The sequence below is a fragment of the Dromiciops gliroides genome, chromosome 2, assembly GCF_019393635.1.
Source record: "Dromiciops gliroides isolate mDroGli1 chromosome 2, mDroGli1.pri, whole genome shotgun sequence".
NCBI lineage: Eukaryota > Metazoa > Chordata > Mammalia > Microbiotheria > Microbiotheriidae > Dromiciops > Dromiciops gliroides.
Genome location: NC_057862.1, coordinates 372,992,474 through 373,014,169, shown reverse-complemented (window position 1 = coordinate 373,014,169; position 21,696 = coordinate 372,992,474). Strand labels below are relative to the sequence as shown.

Below are 21,696 nucleotides of genomic sequence, written 5' to 3'. Positions count from 1 at the left end.
TGTGGTCCCTCAGCTAACGAGGAAGAACTACATGGTAAAGAATCTGAAACGCTTTCGGAAGCAGCTAGAGAGAGAGGTGGGCAAACTAGAAGCAGCTAAGTGTGACTTCTTCCCTAAGACCTTTGAACTGCCTTCTGATTATCATCTCTTCGTGGAAGAATTTCGAAAAACTCCCGGCATCACCTGGATCATGAAACCGGTGAGGCAAAGAGAGTCCCTCCCCCCCCCAACACACATACAACACTAGGGTAACAGGGGCCTATCCTAACTACATCCCCCTTGATAACTGAACCCAGAGAGCAGTTCTTGTTTGGAAAAGTTCCCAGCATTTTGCTTTCTGAGAGATGACTTGCCCCTCACACAAGGCAATTGTGGGTTCTGATTAGGAACAAGGAAACTTCTGAGCTAGAGGAGGAGGGGGGCTGTATAGAGAGAGATTGCAAAGGCCACAGCAGGATCCTAGAGTCTTGTAATGTTCATGAAACTTCCTCAGAGCAAGACTCGACAGCCAGGCTATGGAGAAGAGGCAGACCTGGGGGTTGGTCTGAGCAGAGAGATTCAGGCCTTAAGTGAATGAAGCTGGCCAACACCAGTTGAACTGTGCCAGAGACTTTTCAGTGCCCTCCCCACACCAGAGACTGAGTCTATCTGGCGGTTGTTTACCAAGTCTTTCCCATCATTTACTTAGAAATAAGATCCTGTTCCCTAGAGTGTGTATGTTTGTAGAGATTCTCTTCCCTATTCCTTTTCTAATAGCTTTATTCTTGACTAAATATTTTAATTTTAAAATTAAAAACAGACCTTTCCTGATCTGTTAGCTTAGCTCAAGTGGAATTTAGCTAATTTTAGAGGTTCCCAGTTAATCTTGGATGGGGAATGGAACCCACGATGAGTCTAGCACTGAGCAGACTGTGGGCTGCATTTATGGGAGTCTTGTCTGGGATACTTAATGGTATCCATTGAGCATTGGGTCAAGTATTTAAGGTATCTTTTGAAGACTTTTGGGGGAGGAGAGAAAAGGCTAGGCTTCATTTATTTTTTTCTCTTTTCATTTAAATTGAAGTATTTTGTTATTTTTGTCCATTATGTTCTCAAGTTTGTAACAAAGAATAAAAAAAAAGGGAGGAAGGGGGAATCAAGTTCAGTAAAACTAACCATAACAACCTAATCTTTTTTTTTTTTTTTTTTTTTTTTAGTGAGGCAATTGGGGTTAAGTGACTTGCCCAGGGTCACACAGCTAGTGTTAAGTGTCTGAGGCCGGATTTGAACTCAGGTACTCCTGACTCCAGGGCCGGTGCTCTATCCACTGTGCTATCTAGCTGCCCCACAACCTAATCTAACAATACATACTGCTCTACACCCAGTGATATGCTGTTTAATGTTTAACATTGTTTAACAATTGACTGTTTAAGGCGGGGGAAGTATTCATAATAACACTTTTAAGTTTCATCTGCAATGAACATTTTCTCCATCACTTTCTAAAGCCTAGAAATCAATAAAACAATAAATCAAAACTGATTTCTAGCATTTGCCAGTTTTTGAGGTGTAAGTTCTCACACTGAAAATCTAACAACCAGCTCTCTCAAGCTGGCCAGAGCTGCAGCACACCCCTGTGCCACACCCACTGTACCCCACCTCTACAAAGAAGAGATCGCATTTTCTTATCTGTTCTCTGGGGCTGAGCTTGATCAATGTAATTATACAGCATTCAGTTTTGTTTTGTTGTCCTTTCTATTTACATTGTTGTGGTCATTGTGCATATTATTTTTCTGGGTCTGCCTACTTCATTCTTCATCCATTCATATAAATCTTCCCATACTTCTCTCATTTCTTCATATTCATTGTTTTTTTTGTGTGTGTGGTGCAGTAATACTTCATCACATTCATGTACCACAATTTGTTTAGCCATTCCCAAATCAGTGGGCATCAACTTTGTTTACAGTTTTTTGGTACCAAAAGAAGTACTGCTGTGAAAATTGTGGTGTCTGTGGGACCTTTCTGGTTTTGACTTCCTTAGGGCAAATGATTAGCAGTGAAATCTCTGGATTAAAAGGGATGGACATTGGGACAAGCGACGTGGTGCAGTGGATAGAGCACCGGCCCTGGAGTCAGGAGTACCTGAGTTCAAATCTGGCCTCAGACACTTAACACTTACTAGCTGTGTGACCCTGGGCAAGTCACTTAACCCCAATTGCCTCACTTAAAAAAAAAAGGGATGGACATTTTAGTCACTTATTTTTGGCATACTTCCAGATTGTTTTCCAGATTTTGGGGGTCAATTTATAGCTCTGTTGACAGAATATTAGTTTGTGTATCTTTCTGTAGTTTCTCCAGAGCTTACTTTTTCCATCTTTAGTCATTTTTGCTAGTTTGCTTGGTGTGACCTCAGTGATCATGATAAAAATCACCTTTTACACATATGATTCTATAAGTCTATCAAAAGCAGCCTCCTCATTGTTCAGAGAAAACAATAATGGGCAGGAAGACATTGGAGGTGACAGAAGATATCCCCATGTAGCTCCAAGACCTTTTCTCAAATATGACCTGTAGACAGAAGGACTGAGGTCAGCTAACTCTCAAGAGGTACAGACTCTATTTAGAGGTGAGAAGACTTTCAGGCTAGAGGGTGGGGGGAATTTTATAGCCAGATGCTATAGTAGTGGCCTCCAGGAAGTGGAAGTCTAAGCAATTCCTGAGACCTCATAGGGCAAGAGGAGGAAATTGGGGGACATGCTGCAGGGAGATCCAGGTGTTACGTAGCTGAAGCGGGCCAACCTGCATCAGGCTATACCAGAGACCTTATCATATCTACCCCAGATAGAGAGTCCTTTCAAAGATTACCTCCCAGGTTGGGGATAAGGCCTTATTCCATTCCCCCCTCACCTTCTAGTGTGTGTTGGCAGAGGTGATTTTCCCTGTTCCTTTGCTTATGGTTTTGGTCACCACTAAATGTTTGAACTCCATTGCAACTCATGTTAAATCCACTACAAGATTGCATAGAATGCCGGCTATACCAGATGAGTGTCTTAGTCATCCTTATCAAAAGCCAGTCAACAACAAACTTTTTAAGAGCCTATGTATATGCTAGCCCTGGTGCTAGTGGACAAAGACATAAAAACAACAACAAAATGAAGTTATTTCCAGATGAATTTTTCTATCACCAAGGAGCTTATGTTCTGTTGGGGGAGACAATATATACGTTTATAAGCATATATAGTACAAATACAAAATGAATGTTAGGCAGCTAAATACAACATAGTTATGGAGGGAGGAAGGACACTAGTAGTTGAGGGGGATCAATAAAACATCCTAGAAAGAAGCTGGTGCTTGAGCAGAGTCTCAAGGGAAGTAGAGTATTCTTTAAGGCAGAGGTGAGAAGAGAGTGGGTTCCAGGCATGGGCATGGCTCATACACAAGCAGGGAGATAAAGGGGAATGGAGTGCAGTATGTGAGGGGCAAGATGTGATCTCTGTCTGGACTGTATGTGGGAATGTGGGAAGGGGAATAAAGTATAATTAAGCCAGAAAGTTGGTCGAGGCCAAGTTGTGAGCAAATGAATGAATGAAAAAAGCATTTATTAGATGCTTACTATATGTAAAGCACTGTGGTAAGTGCTCCGGTTACAGATAGAAAATCTGGGACAGACCTTGCTCACACAGAGCTCCTATTTTAGAGGGGAGATGACGCATAGGAGATTTCAGTTGCAAGTCAGATGGAAAGGTCAATAGGCCTTAGGGAGTAGTAGCAAAACATGGTAGTACATCTTCTTTGATCTTGTTTCCACTAATAAAATCTTATCTGTTTCTGATTTTGAATCATGTGACAGTGTCCTGGACGTTGGTGATGAGAAGTTTCTCAGGGGGTGGAAGCTTTATTTAGCACCTGCAGAGGCATGTGCCAACCCACATCTTTATAGGGGTTACTTCCTATGATGTGTTTGAGGGCTGGGCTGGAAGCAGGGGTTATGGCCTGGGGCTGGGGGAGGGCTCGATACTGCTCTTCTTGGAGTTCTTGAGTGCAGGGTCTTAGACTGTCTCCATAAGGCTGCGGGGAAGAAGATGGTGGTTGAATGTCATGACGTCGGTTTGACTCAACTGGCACATGCTACCTACTGTCTCTCCCTCAGTGTACCTTGCTGCTGGACCTTGACGTTGTAAAATGTATCATCTCTATTGCCTGCTTCCAAGTAGATCACCCATGGAAGCCAAGCAAAGTAAATTGTGCATTTACTAGAACTTCTGGGTTCATAATAGCCTTTGATCTAATGTGGGCGAGGCTGCTACATGGGTGCCACTGAGGAGCTAAGGTTTTATGTGTATTGTTTCTTGTTTTTATTGGGGCTATACCAGGAGTAATACATGTTATACTGCTCATCTTGTTTTGTTTGTTCCTGTTGGGAGGTGTATCCATTTTGCCAAGGGGACATTACTAGCACTCAATGAAAAATAATTTTGAATTGAAGAAGGTGGGGTTTTGCAGCAGAACGGAGGCTTTTATGGACTAATCCACATTAAACCATGCAACTTAGATGACAAATTGGCATAGCTACTCATAGTGAGATGCAGAGCTACAGAAGAGAAGTCCATGGCTCTGCGAAAACCATAGAGAGTTTGGTGCCTTCTCAGTATTTTCCATGAGTGAGGTAGAGGGATGTGAGCTTGGGACACCAACCACCAGAGCTTTCTTATTAAACAGGACCATCATTGCCATCTGATAGTTAAACTGTGTAATACAATGTAGTATGGACCAATTGGTCATGAGTGGTGTAAACCAAGTGAGTTTGATTAGACTGGGAAGCAGGAGACCTGGGTTTTAATCCAGGCCTTGACCCCAACTCTTGTAGGAAAGTGTCCCTCTCTGGGCCTTAGTTTTTCTCTGTAAAGTAGGAATTGAACTTAATGACTCCTAAGGTTTTCATTCTGCTCTGCTATTCTATATTTGTACGTTTTAAGGTGCCGTTCTAGCTTTGACAATCCCAGTCTGTGCAGAAAAGGGGAGAGATAACCTCAGCCTAGCGATTTCAGTAAAGGTTTCTATAAAGGGAATGCCCAAGAGGAGCTTGGTCAAAGTTAACAAGGTTGAAGGAAGAGGACTTTCCTGAAAATATCTCACATAAAGTCCACGATTGATTTCACATCGGGGACTTTGATCAAGTGTCCTAGATGAAGTGTTTGGGGGTGCTGACCTGACCTTAATGATGACTGAGTCATGTCATGGGAGGGATGATTGATTAGACCCATGCTTTAGACTTGAGAGTGGCTGGAGAGAGTGAAATCAACCAGAGCTGAGATGGATAGAGAGAAACTATCCACAAAAAGGAAATGCAAGCATACGTTCCAGTGACCCTTTGGTCCCAGAAATGACAGCAGCCGGAGGCAGAGTTGGAGCAGCAGGGATCCCTGGACCAAGCCTCCTGGAGCAAAGGGGAGGAATTCCTAGACCCAGATCCCTGCACAGAGTTGAGCAGCTGGCCCAAGCCCCCTGGAAAGAAAAGGAGGTCTGTGGTGCATTTGAGTTACTTGACCAAACAAGAACCAGGCAAGAAATAACAAGAGATAGAGAGCCATGTTGTGGAGAGCACACCCAGATCTTGCCCTTCTGTGAACTAAAGAGGGAAGGAGGATCAATTCCCTAGTGATACCCAGCGTTCTCTCCTTTGGAGAACTGGATCTGGACTCGGATTGATGGAGCTCTCCAGTGAGGAAAAAAGAATTGTCCTGACTGTTTATGGGTGGGGTTTTTTTTTTCCATTTGAAATAAAGTTTGTCTTGTACGTGGTGTATTAGCCTAAGTGCTTGCATTTCCTTTTTGTGGAGACTTAGGCAGGAGCTATATATTCTGATGTTCCCGTGGGAGACCCTGAGCAATGTGAGTAAAATTCTCATTTTCTCATGGGAAACCCTGGGTGGAGGCATCAGCTGGATAGAATGGTTTGTGACTTCAAGCTTGGTATGACTCAACAACAATAGGTCAGCCAGGAAATATAATGTGAACTGCATTGAGAGGCTGAGCTTTCAGGATGAAGGAGTTGAGAGGTTTCTTAGAACTGATGACTGTGTATTATGTACAGAACATATGAGGAACATTCATTCCACAAGCATCTGTTAAACACCTCAGGCAGGTAGGTGGTACAGGTGATGAAGCACCAGGCCTGGGCCTGGATTCAGGAGGATCTGAGTTCAAATCCAGCCTCAGACACTTGACACTTACTAGCTGTGTGACCCTGGGCAAGTCACTCAACCTTCATTGCCCTGACCCCCCCCAAAAAAATCATCCTCAAACACTTAAATAGCTATGAGACCCTGAGCAAGTCACTTAATCCTATTTGCCTCAGTTTCTCATCTGTAAAATGAGCTGAAAAAGAAAATGGTTAAACTACTCCAATATCTTTTCCAAGAAAACCTCAAATGGGATCACAGAGACTTGGACATGACTGAACAACAAATGTATCAGGCATCATATAGGCATCATATAGGTGCTAGAGATACAAAACCAAAAACCATCCCCACCCTCAGGGAGTTTGCGTTCTATCGGGGGAAATAAGATGAATATAGATAAGTAAGTAGGAAATCTATACAAAGTAGGCACCGGGACTGGACTTGTGATTTTATTTGTATAAGAAATTCCCAGATGAAGAAATTCCCTGTATCTCTGCAGGTCAGCACTAGAGTAACACAGCCAATATATATCAGAGATAGAACTTGACTCCAGGTCGGTCATCCATGATGACTTCTACAAAATAACCACAGTACAGAGGGTATGGGGCAGAGGGTGAATTGGGGGACTAGCAGCTGGTGGTCGTGGTAGCTGGATAAGTCTTGTATTGAGCCAACTGAGGAAGCTGAGTTTTTTGTGAGGCACTGATGAAGAAGGCGTGAATTCCAGTCACTGGGGACAGTCTGTGCAAAGGCATGGAGATGGTCGGTGGAACATTGTTCATGAGGAACAACCAACAGGCAAGTCTGGCTAGGACATAGAGTACATGAAAGAGAGTATTTTTTCAGGGGCAGCTAGGTGGCGCAGTGGATAGAGCACCAGCCCTGGAGTCAGGAGTACCTGAGTTCAAATCCGGCCTCAGACACTTAACACTTACTAGCTGTGTGATCCTGGGCAAGTCACTTAACCCCAATTGCCTCACCAAAAAGAGAGAGAGAGAGATAGTATTGTTCAGTCAGCTGGAAAGGTAGTCTGGAGCCAGATTGTGAGTCTGGATTTGGTCACAGAGACATTTGGTTTGTTTTGTTTGTTTTTAGTGAGGCAATTGGGGTTAAGTGACTTGCCCAGGGTCATACAGCTAGTAAGTGTTAAGTGTCTGAGGCCGGATTTGAACTCAGGTCCTCCTGACTCCAGGGCCGGTGCTCTATCCACTGCGCCACCTAGCTGCCCTCACAGAGACATTTGGGAGGTGCTAGAACTCCTTCAGTGATCATGTGGTTAGACCTGTGCTTTCGGAACATGTTTGGCAGCTCTGTGGTAGATGGATTAGATAGGGGAGAGGCTAGAGGCCGGGAGACTAATTGGGAAGGTATCCCAATAGCCCAGGTAAGATGGGATGAGGGTCTGAACCATGGTAGAAGCTGTGTGAGTGGAGACAAGGAGAGGGATGTGAGAGATATTGTGGAGGTGGAATCAACCAGGCTGGGTGACTCACTGGATATAGGGGAAAAAAGGGGAAAGTCAAGGATAACTCCTGGATTGAAACTCTGCATGGCTGGACAAATGGGAGCACCCTCAGCAGAAGTAGGGGAGTGATGCATGCCATTTGGGGCACTACAGTTCTAGAAAGGGGTCGCTAAGCTGGAGCCCACCCAGTGGAGGGTGCATGGGATGAGGAAGAGCCTGGAGTCAGTACCGTATGAGGGGTTTTTTTTGGTTTTGTTTTTTGGTTTTGTTTTGTTTTTAGGGTGGCAATTGGGGTTAAGTGACTTGCCCAGGGTCACACAGCTAGTAAGTGTTAAGTGTCTGAGGCCGGATTTGAACTCAGGTCCTCCTGACTCCAGGGCTGGTGCTCTATCCACTGCGCCACTTAGCTTCCCCCTTATATGAGGGTTTCTTAAAGGAACCGGGATCCTTAGTCAGTAGAAGAGAAAGCTCAGCTGGGACATGATATCTGTCCTCAGTTACTTGGAAGATTGTCATAGGGAGGGGGATTAGACTTGTTATGCTTGGCCCCATAAGGCAGAACTAGGAGCAGTGGGTGGGAGTTGCAGGGAAGCAACTTTAGGCTTCACGTAAGGAAAATTTCGTCACAATCAGAGCTATCTGAGGAGAATGACAAATGCTGGAGGGAATATGAAAAAATAGGTACACTAAGGCACTTTTGGTGAAGTTGTGAACAGCACCAACCATTGGGAAAGCAATTTGGAACTATGCCCAAAGGGCTATAAAACTGTGCATACCCTTTAATGTGGCGATTTTTTTTTGGTCCAGCAGGGCAATGAAGGTTAAGTGATTTGCCCAGGTCACACAGCTAGTAAATGTCAAGTGTCTGAGGCCAGATTTGAACTCAGATCCTTCTGAAGCCAGGGCTAGTGCTTTATCTACAAAAATATTGATAGCAGCTCTTTTTGTGATAGCAAAGAAGTGGACATTGAAGGGATGCCCATCAATTGGGGAATGACTGAACAAGCTGTGGTATATGATTGTGATGGAATATTATTGTGCTATAAGAAATGATGAAGGAGATGGTTTCAGAAAAACATGAGAAGACTTCAATGAACTGATGCAAAATGAAGTGAGAACCAAGGTAAATAACATCATACACAATAACATTGTAACAGCAATATTGTAATGATCATCTATGAAAGACTTAGCTATTCTGATCAATACAATGATCCAGGGCAGCTAGGTGGTGCAGTGGATAAAGCACCAGCCCTGGATTCAGGAGGATCTGAGTTCAAATCTGGCCTCAGACACTCAACACTTACTAGCTGTGTGACCCTGGGCAAGTCACTTAACCCCAATTGCCCCCCCCCCAAAAAAAACAATGATCCACCACAAGTCCAAAAGGCTCATGTTGAAAAATGCTACCCACATCCAGAGAGAGAACTGATGAACATTAAGGTCAGGTTGAAACAATTTTTAAAACTTTCCTTATTTTTCTTGCTCTTTTTGCAACCTGTCTAATATGGAAATTAGTTTTCATGACATAACATGTTTAATGGATATGATATTGCTTGCTTTCTCAATGGATGGGGAAAATTAGGGGAGGAAGAGAATCTAGAACTCAAAATTAAAAATTCACATTAAAAAAAGTTAGAACTATCCCAAAGTAGAGTGGTCTGGAGGTAGTGGGTTCCCCCTCATTGGAGGTTTCAAGAAAAGGCCAGATGACCACAGTTGAGGGTAGCACAGATTTATTTTTTAGTTATTAGTTGGACTGGATGACCTCTGAAGGGTTCCTTCCAATTTTGAAATTCTCTGATAAGCCCTTCAAGATTACATCCAGTCTTTTTTTTTTTTTTTTTTTTTTTTTGGCGGGGCAATGGGGGTTAAGTGACTTGCCCAGGGTCACACAGCTAGTAAGTGTCAAATGTCTGAGGGGATTTGAACTCAGGTCCTCCTGAATCCAGGGCTGGTGCTTTAGCCACTGCGCCACCTAGCTGCCCCCTACATCCAGTCTTTGTAAACCCAGAGCTTCAGTTTGGGCCCATGCTATACTTTGAAAAAGGATGGGCAGGATTTGGGCAAATGAAGGGAATAATGTAAGCACAGGTGGAGAAGGAGGAAGTTCCACAGTATGTATTTAGAGAACTATGTGAGTTGCCTGGTTTGGCTAGAAGGAACATGGAGCTTATTGTAATGAAAGAGAAGAGCGGAAGCAGAGATAGGATGGAGACAGCTTTAACTTTTCTTGTGGAGCTGCTGGATTGTTAAATTTTCATTGTGAGCATTTATACCTCAGAAATCCATCAGGAGGGGCAGCTAGGTGGTACAGTGGATAAAGCACCAGCCCTGGATTCACCCATAAGTATCCCACCTGGATTCAGGAGGACCTGAGTTCAAATCCATCCTCAGACACTTGACATGTACTAGCTGTGTGACCCTGGGCAAGTCACTTAACCCTCATTGCCCTGCCCCCCCCAAAAGAATGAATGGATTAAAACAACTACTTTTTACACACACACACACACACACACACACACAGAAAGAAAGAAAGAAAAAGAAAAAAAAGAAAGAAATCCATCAGGGCTTCATTTATTGTTTTGTCTAGGCATAAGAAAGTGTTAATGATGCAGAATAAAGATAAAAGTGTGTTTGCATACGTTCCCATACCCCTAGCACCTGCCCAGACTGGATTGCTCAATAAACACCTAGAAGGTTCAGACCTGATGAGTGGGGAGGCCAATTAACAATGATGATGGCGGGGCAGCTAGATGGCGCAGTGGTAAAGCACTGGCCCTGGATTCAGGAGTATCTGAGTTCAAATCCGGCCTCAGACACTTGACACTTATTAGCTGTGTGACCCTGGGCAAGTCACTTAACCCCAATTGCCTCACCAAAAAAAAAAACCAACAACAAACCAACAATGATGATGGTGATGATATCATAGGCATTGGTATAGGTTTGCGAAGTGTTTTACACCCATTATCTCATTTGAGCCTCACAATATCCCTAGCTGGAAGGTAGGATAGGGTCAGACCGTGAAGAGTTCAGACTTTAATTTGTGGGCCAGGAGAAGTCAGGATCTGTGTATTAGGAAGATGACAAAAGCAGCTTGTGCAGGGTGGCTTGGAGGGGGAGAACAGTGATTGAAAAGAGAGAGGCTGGGATCTGAGTGACCCGGAGAGGTAGCCAGAAGAGAGCTTAGGACCTCTGGAAGTGAAGCAGAGGGGAGGGTCTGTATTCTGAACGATCAGTAGGTAATTATGCAAATGAGCACTGGAACCCGAGGCCCAGCGGATTCCAGCTAGCTATTATCCACATTGACAAAGGGTAATTTGTGCTAATTGGTAGCTAGAAACCACATATTAGACTGATTCTCACAAGCTCAATTAGCAGCAGTAAAGGGGATTTCATTAAGAGGAGGAGTTAGTCTGGAAGGAGAAGACGATTGTGGTAGAAGCTTCCTCCACCTCTTAGCTAGAAGGTTTTGGTTTGTAGACCAAATGACTGGAGAGCCCTGAGGGAAGCTGTCCCCCTCCCACCGGCCACAGTGGCCATAGAGTGGAAAGAACACTGGTCCTAGGGTCAGGAGAACTGAGTCTGGTCCCAGCCCCGCCACTCATCAGCCGGTCGACCTTGGGCAAGACATTTCTTTCTCTAGGAATTTATTTTCTCATCTTCAAAATGGGGACAGTTCTCTCTGGCCTGCCCACCTCACGGGGTTGTTGTGAGGATCAAAGAAGGAAGTGTATATGAACATGAAGAAGCACAATCCCCACCCTTGTAAAATAGAGGGTTTGTTCTAAGGTTGCTCTGACACTCTGTGTTTTAAAATGTGTTATACAAAATGTTATTATCAAATTGAGGAGTCTGATCTGAGACCTGGAACGTTCTGGTCATCTACCTTTATCAGCACAGCTATTCCCATCCAGACACTCTGTTTCATTCTTCAATGGTTAGCAAACTCCCCTCACTCTTATTAACCCTTCCCTTGATCCTGAGTTTCCTACTTCCCAAGAGCCAACTCCTCACTGCTCAGTCTCTCAGCCTCTCCCTCCCCAACCCCTTAGTGTCCCATTCCATATCTGCCAGCCCTTTCCTCTTGGCCTTCTCGACTTCCTGATCTGTAATGAACGAACTTCCCTTTATTCCAGATCTCTTCCTCTTCTGGGCCTTCTATCTTCTGTCACTCACAGACATTGGATGTCCCTTCTGTCTCTGGCTGAACCCTCTCCCAATACTCCCACTGACTCAGTGGTCCTAGAGGAAAAGATTGCATTTCCCTTGTTCTCCATGTCTACTTCCAGACTGCCTCTACCACCTTAACTAAGCAGCTTCTCTCTTCCTCCAAATTTATCACCTGATTCAAATCCTTGTGGCTATTAAGTGATGAACCTCAGGACATCCTCACTTACCCCTTTCTTTTTATTCTTTTTAAATTTTTTTTTTGGGGGGGCAATGAGGGTTAAGTGACTTGCCTAGGGTCACACAGCTAGTAAGTGTCAAGTGTCTGAGGTTGGATTTGAACTCAGGTCCTCCTGAATCCAAGGCCAGTGCTTTATCCACTTCACCCCTCTTACCCCTTTTTTAATGAGTTCTATGCATGACTTATTGTTCCCTCTCCATCTCAGCTCTTACCTTGTTCCCTCAAGTACTCTGACATTCCAGTTCATCAGTCTGCTCAATCCCCACCACCAGCTTCTCCACTCACTCTACCTCAGCTACAGGCATCACCCATAAGTATCCCACCCTTATCCTCCCACTCCGATCAAGAACCCCCAAATTTCTTTGTCTGGTCATTTGATCTTTCCCAGTGCCTCACTCCTTGTAAAACTGTAGCTTTCTTCATTCTCATGGTGACCCCCAATTCCTGCACCCCTCAGCGCCTTTACTCCTGTTCTGGATACATTCCCCTCCCTTCCTCACACAGACCTGTTAATGAACCAATTCAGGTCTGTCTAATATACTCGAATCCCTTGTATCCTTGCCTTATGGATGCTCATGCCTTGCCAAACCTCAACCCTGGATTCATCCCCTGATTTGTTTCTCCTGTTCTACTCATAAGCTATGGAACAAAGCTGACAGAAGACATGCAACTCTGCCGACTGAGAGCTTAGGCAATCCTTTTACTCCTTTCTGATAATTGATTCTTGATTCCATTGACCACAATCAGTGTTCCTAACCTCTCCTCTTTATCTTCCTAGAACACACCTCTATGTAGCCTCTCAGCTGTGCACTTCACCTCATATTTCATTAAGAAAATGGAGATCATTTGCCTAGAGCTCTCTCATTTTGCCATGCCTTGAAATCATTCTGCCACTCCCCCAATTTCCTCCTTACTTTATTCTCTAATGATGAGATAGCCTGTCTCAACAAGGCCAGCTCCTCAACATGTATCCTTGATCCCATCCTCTCAGATCTTCTCTAGCAGATTTTCCCCACTAGCATCACCTTTCTCTAATCTTCGAATTCTCCCTATTACTCCCTTTCCTTGCTGCCTACAAACACAATGTCTCCTTAATCCTTAAAAATACCTTCTAGACTCTTCCATTCCCTCAAGTATTGTCCTATATTTCCTCTCCTTTCTTCAGCCAAACTCTTTGAAGAAGGTATCCATTCTCTGTGCTTGCACTTATCTCCTTTTACTATTTTCTAAATCCTTTGCAATCTGGCTTTTAATCTCCTCATTAAACTAAAACCACTAGTTGACCACCGTTTCTTGCAAGATACTCTCTCCTCTGGAGTTTTTGGGACATACTGCTCTATCCTGGTTCTTCTCCTGTTTATCAGACAACTTTTTTTCAATCTCCTTTGCTGCATCATCATCCATGGCAGGTTCACTTACCATGGGTGTTCTCCAAGACTCTGTTTTGAGCTCTCTTATCTTTTTTCTCCAGACTCTGTTAGTTATTGACTTCATGAGTTCCCAGAGGTTCAATCTCATGCTGGTGATTTACAGTTCTTCAGCCATATTCTCTCTCCTGAACTCCTGTCCCACATCACCAACTGCCTGTTGGACATTTCAAATTGAAGGTCTCGTTAGGAATCTCAAACTCAACTTGCCCCAAATAGTGCTCCCTGTCTTCCCCTCCCCCTCCAACCTATCCATCTTCTGAACTTCTATGTTGCCATTGAGGATGCTACCCTTCTCCCAGTCATCTGGATTAAAAAATCTGTGTCGTTCTTAACTCCTCACTCTCTGTTATCCCACATACCACATATCAGTTACCACATCTTGTTAATTCTTTCTCTACAGCATTTCCCCCATATGTCCTCTTCTCACCAGTCACACAGACAACCCACACACTCCTCCCACTTTAGGCCCTCATGACCTCACACCTGAACCATTATTGCAGTCACATCCTCATGAGTTTTGAAGCCTTAAGGCTCCCTTCCCTCGAATCCATCCAGCTGTCAAAGCAATTTCTTCTGAAGCATAGATCTAGCCATGTCATTCTGCTACTAAGTAAAACCCCCTTATCTCTGGGATCCCATATCAATTTGTCTGTTGCCTATTTGTACAAAAATATTTATAGCAGCTTTTTTTTGTGGTGGCTAAGAATTGGACATCAAAGGAATGCCTATCAACTGGGGAATGGCCAAAGAAGCTGTGGTGTATGATTTTGATGGAATATTATTGTGCTATAAGAAATGACAAGCAGGATGATTTCAGAAAGGCCTGGAAAGACTTGTATGAACTGATGTGTACTGAAGAGAGCAGAACCAAGAGAATGTTGGGAAGAATTTTGAATGACTTAACTATTCTCAGCAATACAAGACAATCCCAAAGGACTAATGATGAAACATACTATCCACCTCCAAAGGTGCTATTTTTTACTTTCTTTCATTCTTTTCTTTTATTCAAGTTTTCTTATACAAAATGATTGATATGGTAATGTTTTACATAATTGCACTAGTATAACCTATATCTGATTGCTTACTGTCTCAGGGAGGGGCAGGGGAGGGAGGGAAGAAGGGATAAAATTTGGAATTCAAAGCTTTAAATAAAGGAGAATTTACTGAGAAAAAAAAAAGAAAGAAAGAAGGATATCAGGTTTTGAATCCTGACTCTGGTGCTTACTAGCTATATACCCTCGTGCATGTCCCTTGACCTCTCAAAACTTCAGTCACCTCATTATTTTAATTATTATTATTATAATCAACAACAATACCAACTGGCATTTATATCGTGCTTTAAGGTCTGCAAAGCACTTTACAAGTATAATGTGTAAATCATGAAAAAATAAGTTTATCTGTTGGACACTTTGATGTTTTCACCAGCTGACCCCATCCTACTTGTCTGGACTCATAACATGGCTAACTAGCTGTTACTCACACACTTGCCATTCCGTTGCCCCGGCAAGTTAGCTAGTCAGAATTCCGGGTTCTCTACCAGACTCAGTTCAGGGGCCACTATCTACACGAAGCCTTTCCTAACTTTCTATCCCACTAGTCTTCATTTTGTGTACAAATTGTCTGCTTTGTTAGAATGTAAGTCCCTTGGGGGCAGGGACTGTTTCATGGCTTGTCCTTGTATTCCCAGCACCTGGCATGGTGTCTGGCACACCATTGGAGCGTAATAAATGGCTTGTTGGTGGGCTGATATGAGGCTATAATGGTTGAGGGGACCATTCTGTTTTCTTATGAATATTCCACCATATGGTACCTGTTTCCTGGCCCAAAGGGCAGGAGAACCTACTTTGATAAGGCCAACCTGGGTTTCAGCACTGGACTTGGAGGTAGAAGCCCTGGGTTTGAGTGCATATGCTGACATTTATTTACAAGCAATGTGGCCTCCCCAAACTAGTTGATGTAGAACTTCAACCTTCTCTTCTAAAATAGGGATAATATATTTGCATTATCTACCTCTCTGGGTGGTCATGAGGATCAAATAAGACAGTGGATGGGAATGTGTAGCAATAAAGTTCTGTACATGTGGGAGTGATTATTGTTAATAAGGAGCATGAAGTGACATCCGGAGCCTTGGAAAGGCCTGGGCCTGGCTACTCGTCATGCCATGGATGTGAATTTCCCAGGACAGCTGTTTAAATCCAGCTGTCATCCTGAATGATTTCATCTCACTCCCTCCCACTCCCCATTGACCATAGTCAACTGATTTGAGAGTGGGGTTTGCAAGCATATTTTAAGAGTAAACTTTACTTAGTGAATCTGTTACTAAAAAATGGTCATGTTATGAATTTCAAAGACATTAAAAGTAAGTCGAGTGCTGTTTGGGCAATGGAGCACTGATTGCTAATCACAGCTTCTGTTTCTGGGGCACTTTCCACATGACAGTGTGGAAGGAAGGGAGGGAATCATGGACAGAAGGGCCTATTCCACTTAAGTCAGGAACCCCAGGCTTGCCAAGGGCCCCCGCTTCTCAGGGCCTCTGGCCAATAAGACAGGTGAGCTTGGGTTGGGAGGAGGAAGAGGGAATGAACAAAGAACTAAAGGAGTGGGGGCAGCTAGGTGGTGCAGTGGATAAAGCACCAGCCCTGGGTTCAGGAGGACCTGAGTTCAAATCTGACTTCAGACACTTGACACTTACTAGCTGTGTGACCCTGGGCAAGTCACTTAACCCTCATTGTCCCACAAAAAACAAACAAGCAAGGACTAAAGGAGTGATTCTTCCCAGCTAGGTAGGGATGAACTTTTATCTATCTACACACATATACACACATGTATGTGTACACATATGTGTACACATGTGTACACACAGACTGATGTGCACTGAGCCACATATACACGCTCATATGTGAATGAAAAGATATTTTAAGTGTTTTTTTATGTGCCCTCAAGAGCTCATGTTCAAAGTTTCAGCTGCAGATTGAAAGGTCTCATGGTCCTTAGGGCTTAGCAGCAAAGCAGATGGTACTATATATTCTTTTTTAAAAATAAATTTTATTGATGTCTTCTGTTTTTTACATCATCATGATTTTTGCCCAGTCTCCTTCTCTCTCCCCCTCCCAGAGAGCCATCCTATATAACAAATAGTATCTTTATTTTTTCTTTAATGTTATTTTCACTGATAAGACCCTATCCATTTCTGATCTTGAACTTTGTGACAATAACTTTCTTTTCTTAGTCTTCACTGGCTGTGGCTGTTGAGGAGTCAGGTGCTGCAGAAGGTTACTTCCCTGGATGATGGCTAGAAGGGATAGACTGGAAGCAAGGCTGGTGGTTTGAGGTGGTGGGACCCTTGGACTCAGAGTCTTGAGATGGCTTCATTGAGTTTTAAGGGAATATAGTGGTCAAGATGTAGAATGTAGGGGTGGCTAGGTGATACAGTAGATGGAATGCCAGGCCTGGAGTTAGGAAGACTCATCTTCCTGAGTTCAAATCTAGCTATCTGTGTGACCTTGGGCAAGTCACTTAACCGTTTGCTTTAGTTTCCTTGTTTATAAAATGAGCTAGAGAAGAAGATGGCAAAACACTCCAGTATCTCTGCCAAGAAAACCCCCAAGTAGGGTCACGAAGAGTCAGACACAATTGAAAACAATTGAATGACAACAAAAGTGGTCAAGATGGTGGGGATGAGAATTTAATTTGCCAGGAATATACTGCTAATCCCTCCCTCAAGGTGACTTGCTAAATCAGTTAGGCCTGTCTGTTTATTTGTTTGTTGGTTAATAGTTGGTGAGGGTGGTTGACACCTTCCCTACAGGAGTGGCTTCCCTGGGTGATGGTTGTTCAGATCTGACTGGAAGAAGAGCCATTGGTCTGGGAGATAGTGATGTTCCTTGAGTTCTTGAGCGTACCTGCCAGGTGATGGCAGTGGGTCAGCAATTGTTGGTGATGATGTGAATGGTGAATGGGATTGTTCTCCTGGTGATGGCTGTGGGGACCAGGCTGAGAGCAAGGTTGGTGATGCATACACATATGCAGTTTTTTAATCTCCTAAAGCTTACAGCCACACTAAGACTTTTGGGACACTCCATTTTTACACTCACGCACACACATTGACAAATATACACAAAACACATGTTCACTCTCATTCCAGACATTCCTATACACAGTCTTCCCTTAAAGATCTAATCAAGGATTCTCTCTTCTGCTATTTGCTTTCCTCTCCCCTTTCCCCTATCCAGGTGGCCAGGTCCCAGGGAAAAGGCATTTTCCTTTTTCGGAAGCTCAAAGACATCATGGACTGGAGGAAGGTGAGATTCTCTTCTTCCTTTCTCCACTACCACCAACCTCCATTCCCTCAAATGAAAGGACATTTCTCTCCTTTCGTCCTGGCTTTGAGATGACCCTGACCCTGGCCCAGCTATGTTCTTTGGTCCAAAATCTTCCCCTTCATCTCTGGGGCACTGAAAGCTTCCTCTTTAATTTTTTACTCTCCCTTGGCTCCATGAGACCTAGGCCAGAGGACCACCAGTGTTTCTAACTCTTCCCCTGACGTTTCTGCGTGACCTTCGGCAAATCACTGTACCTTTCAGGGTTCAATTCTCCCCTCTGTAAAATGAAGGGGTTGGAGTAGGTGGTTCCTAAGGTTCCTACCCTGTGATGTAGCATTGGAAAACCTGCCCTCTTGGCCCTTTTCTAGGAGGGGGGGTGCTGGGGAGCAGCAGTGGAAACTGAAACCAGTAGGGACTGACATCCCAGGGCAATTGCCCTTCCCTTGCCATCTAGCCAGAGGTGGGAGGAACAGGAAGGCTACCTATGTGTGGGAGTGCCCCTGATTCCCGGCATGGCAATCGGGTACTGTTGCCAAGAAGTCCCTCAGCCAGGAGCTGGAGCCAGCCTGGAATGCCAGCAAACCCTGTGGAAGCCATGTGTGTATAGAGGCTGGCAGGGGGCAGGCGGAATGGAGGGGGAAGCCCGGGGTGGGACAGGGAGTTCCCCATCATATCTCTTCTAGCTTGTGCTGCTCATGAAGAAAACAAGTTGGGGCTTTGTGTCTGTCAGGATGTGGGCCGCCCCGATGACCAGAAAGATGACATCGCGGTGGAGAACTATGTAGCTCAACGTTACATCGAGAATCCTTATTTGATAGGAGGTAGAGTGGCTCCCTGTGCCCCACCCAATCCCCTCTGACTAGTCAAGCCACAGACACTTACCGGGGACCCTTTCTATGTCCAGCCTGGTACTAGGCCTTCTCTGAGAGACAGAGTGGTTTAAAGCCCAGCTCCTGCCCTCAAAGTGCTTACAGAGTTTCCCTCCTCTCTTAGGAAGGAAAAATACAGACAGACATGAAAAGATTCCCAAGAATTCCGTGTAAAACAAGCAGATAGGGGATGTATTCAGTAATGCCATAGAACCTAAGAGAAGGGAGAAGTCACTGTGTGGGATGATACCCAGGGAAAGATGAAGGAAGAAGTTGTGATGGGTAGAATCTTAGCATGTGAATCCTGGATTTGGAAGAGACCTCAGACTTTCTATAGTCCACTTCCTTATAGGATGCATGGATTCCTTCTGGAATATTTCCAAGATGTGCTCCAGCCTTTGCTTTATCATAACAAGTGACAGGGAACTCACCACCTCACCACCTCCACCACTGTGCAGCTCTGATAGTTGCTTTTCTCTTGCTTAGTGTGAGCCAGAATTGGCCTTTTACCCTCTGTTCCTATTCCTGCCCTTTGGAATCAAGCCAGATGAATTTCCTGAGTCCTACCCTACAGGGGGATGTCAGCTAACTGAAGACTGTGGTCTTCTCTCCTCCAGGTTAAACATCCTCAGTTCTTTCAAACGTCGGTCATGTCACCCGGATTCAAAGCCTCCTTCCCTACCCCTGTCACTCTCCTCTAAACTCACTTCAGCTTGTCAATAGCCCTCCTTAACTGCGACAGCCAGGACTGAACAGGGTGCTCTAGGTGTGGTCTGACCAGGGCAGAGGACAGATAGAAGGACTCTCGCTCCCCTCATTCTGGGTACTGTGCCTCTATGAGTGCAGCCCAAGGCCGAATGCGCTGGCCTCCATGTTACACAGTTGGCTAATCTGGAGCATGGAGTCCACAAATCTTCTGAGTATTTTCCACATGCATTTGGCTCCCGTGGCTTAAGCTGGTGGCTGTCAGATTGGTGGAGAGGAGGGGAGGGCATTCCTGGCTGGCACAGCATTAGCAAAAGCACAAGGGTCAAGACGGATATTTCATGGGCAGAAGATGGTGAGGAGAGAGGCCTGGCTTCAGCAGGTTTGGTCAGTCATGAGAGATAAGGCTACAAAGGGAAATTTTGGTAGATCATGGAAGGCCTTGAATACCAGGCAGGAGAGTTTGCCCTTGATCCTCTAGGCAGTGGGGTTGGTTTTTAAGTTAGAAACATGACACATTCCTGCATAGGCATGGGAGGAAATCTCAAGTGAGGCCCTTTCCATTTGGGTAAAGAAGTATTTCAACTTCTTCTCAGCTCTGAAAACCTCCAGATTTTACCATATTAGAGAACGGGAGGTACCTTTCATAAGTATGGTTTGAGGGAGAATCCTTAACCAGAAGAAGGGTTAAAACTGATAATATAAAAAAGAGACAATAGAAAATTTTGATTACAAAAGTTAAGCTTTTATAAAAATAAAAGCAATGCATATCAAATTAGAGAAAGTGCAAACTGGAAAAAAATCCTTATGACAAATATCTTTGATACAGGACTGATATCTAAGCTACAAAGGGAATTGACACGTGTAAGAACCAGGAACTATTTCCCAATAGATAAGTGGCCCAAAGATATGAATAGTTTTCAAAAGAAGAAATTCAAACTATAGCCAAATGAGAACAATTCAAATCATTAACAAAAGGTATTCAAAATTAAAGCCACTCTGAGGTTTCACCTTCCATCCTACAAATTGGAAAAGATGACCAAAAAAGATGGAAACCAATGTTGGAGCAACTTTAAGAAGACAGACACATTAATTTGTTATTGATGATGACTGGGTACTCTGAATATCAATTTGGAATTGTACAAGAAAAGTGATCAAACAGTTCATGCACTTTGACTTACTTGTTCCACTACTGGACATATACCCCAAGAAGGTCAAAGAAACAGAAGTACATGCCTAAATAGTCATAATAGCACTTTGTGCAGTGGCTAAACCAGTTGTGGTATTATCAAAATCATAGAATATTACTGTGCAAAATAATATGGACTGAATAGGAGGGATTCAGAGAAATTTGGGAAGATGTATATGAACTGATGCAGAATGCAATCAGTAGAACCAGAGGAACAATACACACAATGACAATAATGTAAATGAAAAGAGTACTTTAAAGGGTGATGAGTTGAATGATCAGCGACCCAGCAAAGGTTCAGGAGATCAGGTTATGAAATGGGCCACCCCTTTCTCAGCCAAGGACCTAGTGCTGCCTGGGCAGGGGGGGGGGGAGGGGCGGTCCAGCTAAATCACAGTATCAGGGGTTTTTCTTTAACTGTTTTTCTTTGTTACAAGGGAGGTCTAATTCCAGGTTTGGAGGGGTAGGTTGGGGGTCAATGGGGTATTTCCAGGAATGTCCATAATGGTAAAACAAATAGCACCAATATAACTTTTTAAAAAGAAAATAGGAGGCCAGAGTCAAACCTTTGTGTCTCATGAGTCATTCAGTTCTGCCCCAAGAAGCCTTTTGACTGGTTTAGCTCAGTGGTTAGAACCAGGTGCTAATTAGGTCAGAATTACATGATTTGTCCCCCAGTTGCCTAGTTAATGTCATGTCAATTCCTGACTGCAAACCTGATCCCAGTGGGCTTGCATCTGAGTGCTGTGGTTCACAAGGAGTTTGTTGGGAGACTCCTTCATGTACGGCTCTGTGCAGCCCAGTCCTGTTGCTGGAGACCTATCTCTGATCACGTCACTTGTATCATTTTGGGGGTACAATGTCATGGAAAGAGCACCAGTCTTCTCCAAAGAACCGAGATGAGTCGTAGCCCTGACACTCCCTGTGTGACCCTGAAGAAGTCACTTCTCTGATTCCTAGTTTCTATATTAGTAAAATGGGGAGAATACTTGTGCTACCTGCCTCTTTTCCTGTGGGAAGAGAACACTGCAAACCTTAAAGGTCCTGTTGGCTTAAGCTGTCCATCTACATGGCCTGCCCCTCATCATAATCATCTCACATCTCTCACTCAGTATTGTGGTCCTTCAGGTATCCACCTCCCCCCATCATT

The 21,696-nt window shown here is 44.0% G+C and overlaps 1 protein-coding gene across 3 annotated transcripts in view; it reads left to right on the top strand.

Annotated features, from left to right (window-relative positions):
- The window catches only part of TTLL9 (tubulin tyrosine ligase like 9), a 44,510-nt gene that overhangs the window by 6,350 nt on the left and 16,464 nt on the right, over window positions 1–21,696 (top strand). For 2 of the 3 annotated variants that reach the window (XM_043980720.1, XM_043980717.1), the window contains 3 exons: window positions 14–199; window positions 17,694–17,762; window positions 18,493–18,604. In XM_043980720.1, the coding sequence (XP_043836655.1) occupies window positions 14–199; window positions 17,694–17,762; window positions 18,493–18,604 (367 nt within the window). The remainder of the gene's footprint in view (window positions 1–13; window positions 200–17,693; window positions 17,763–18,492; window positions 18,605–21,696) is intronic. The other variant, XM_043980718.1, reaches the window with a different exon arrangement.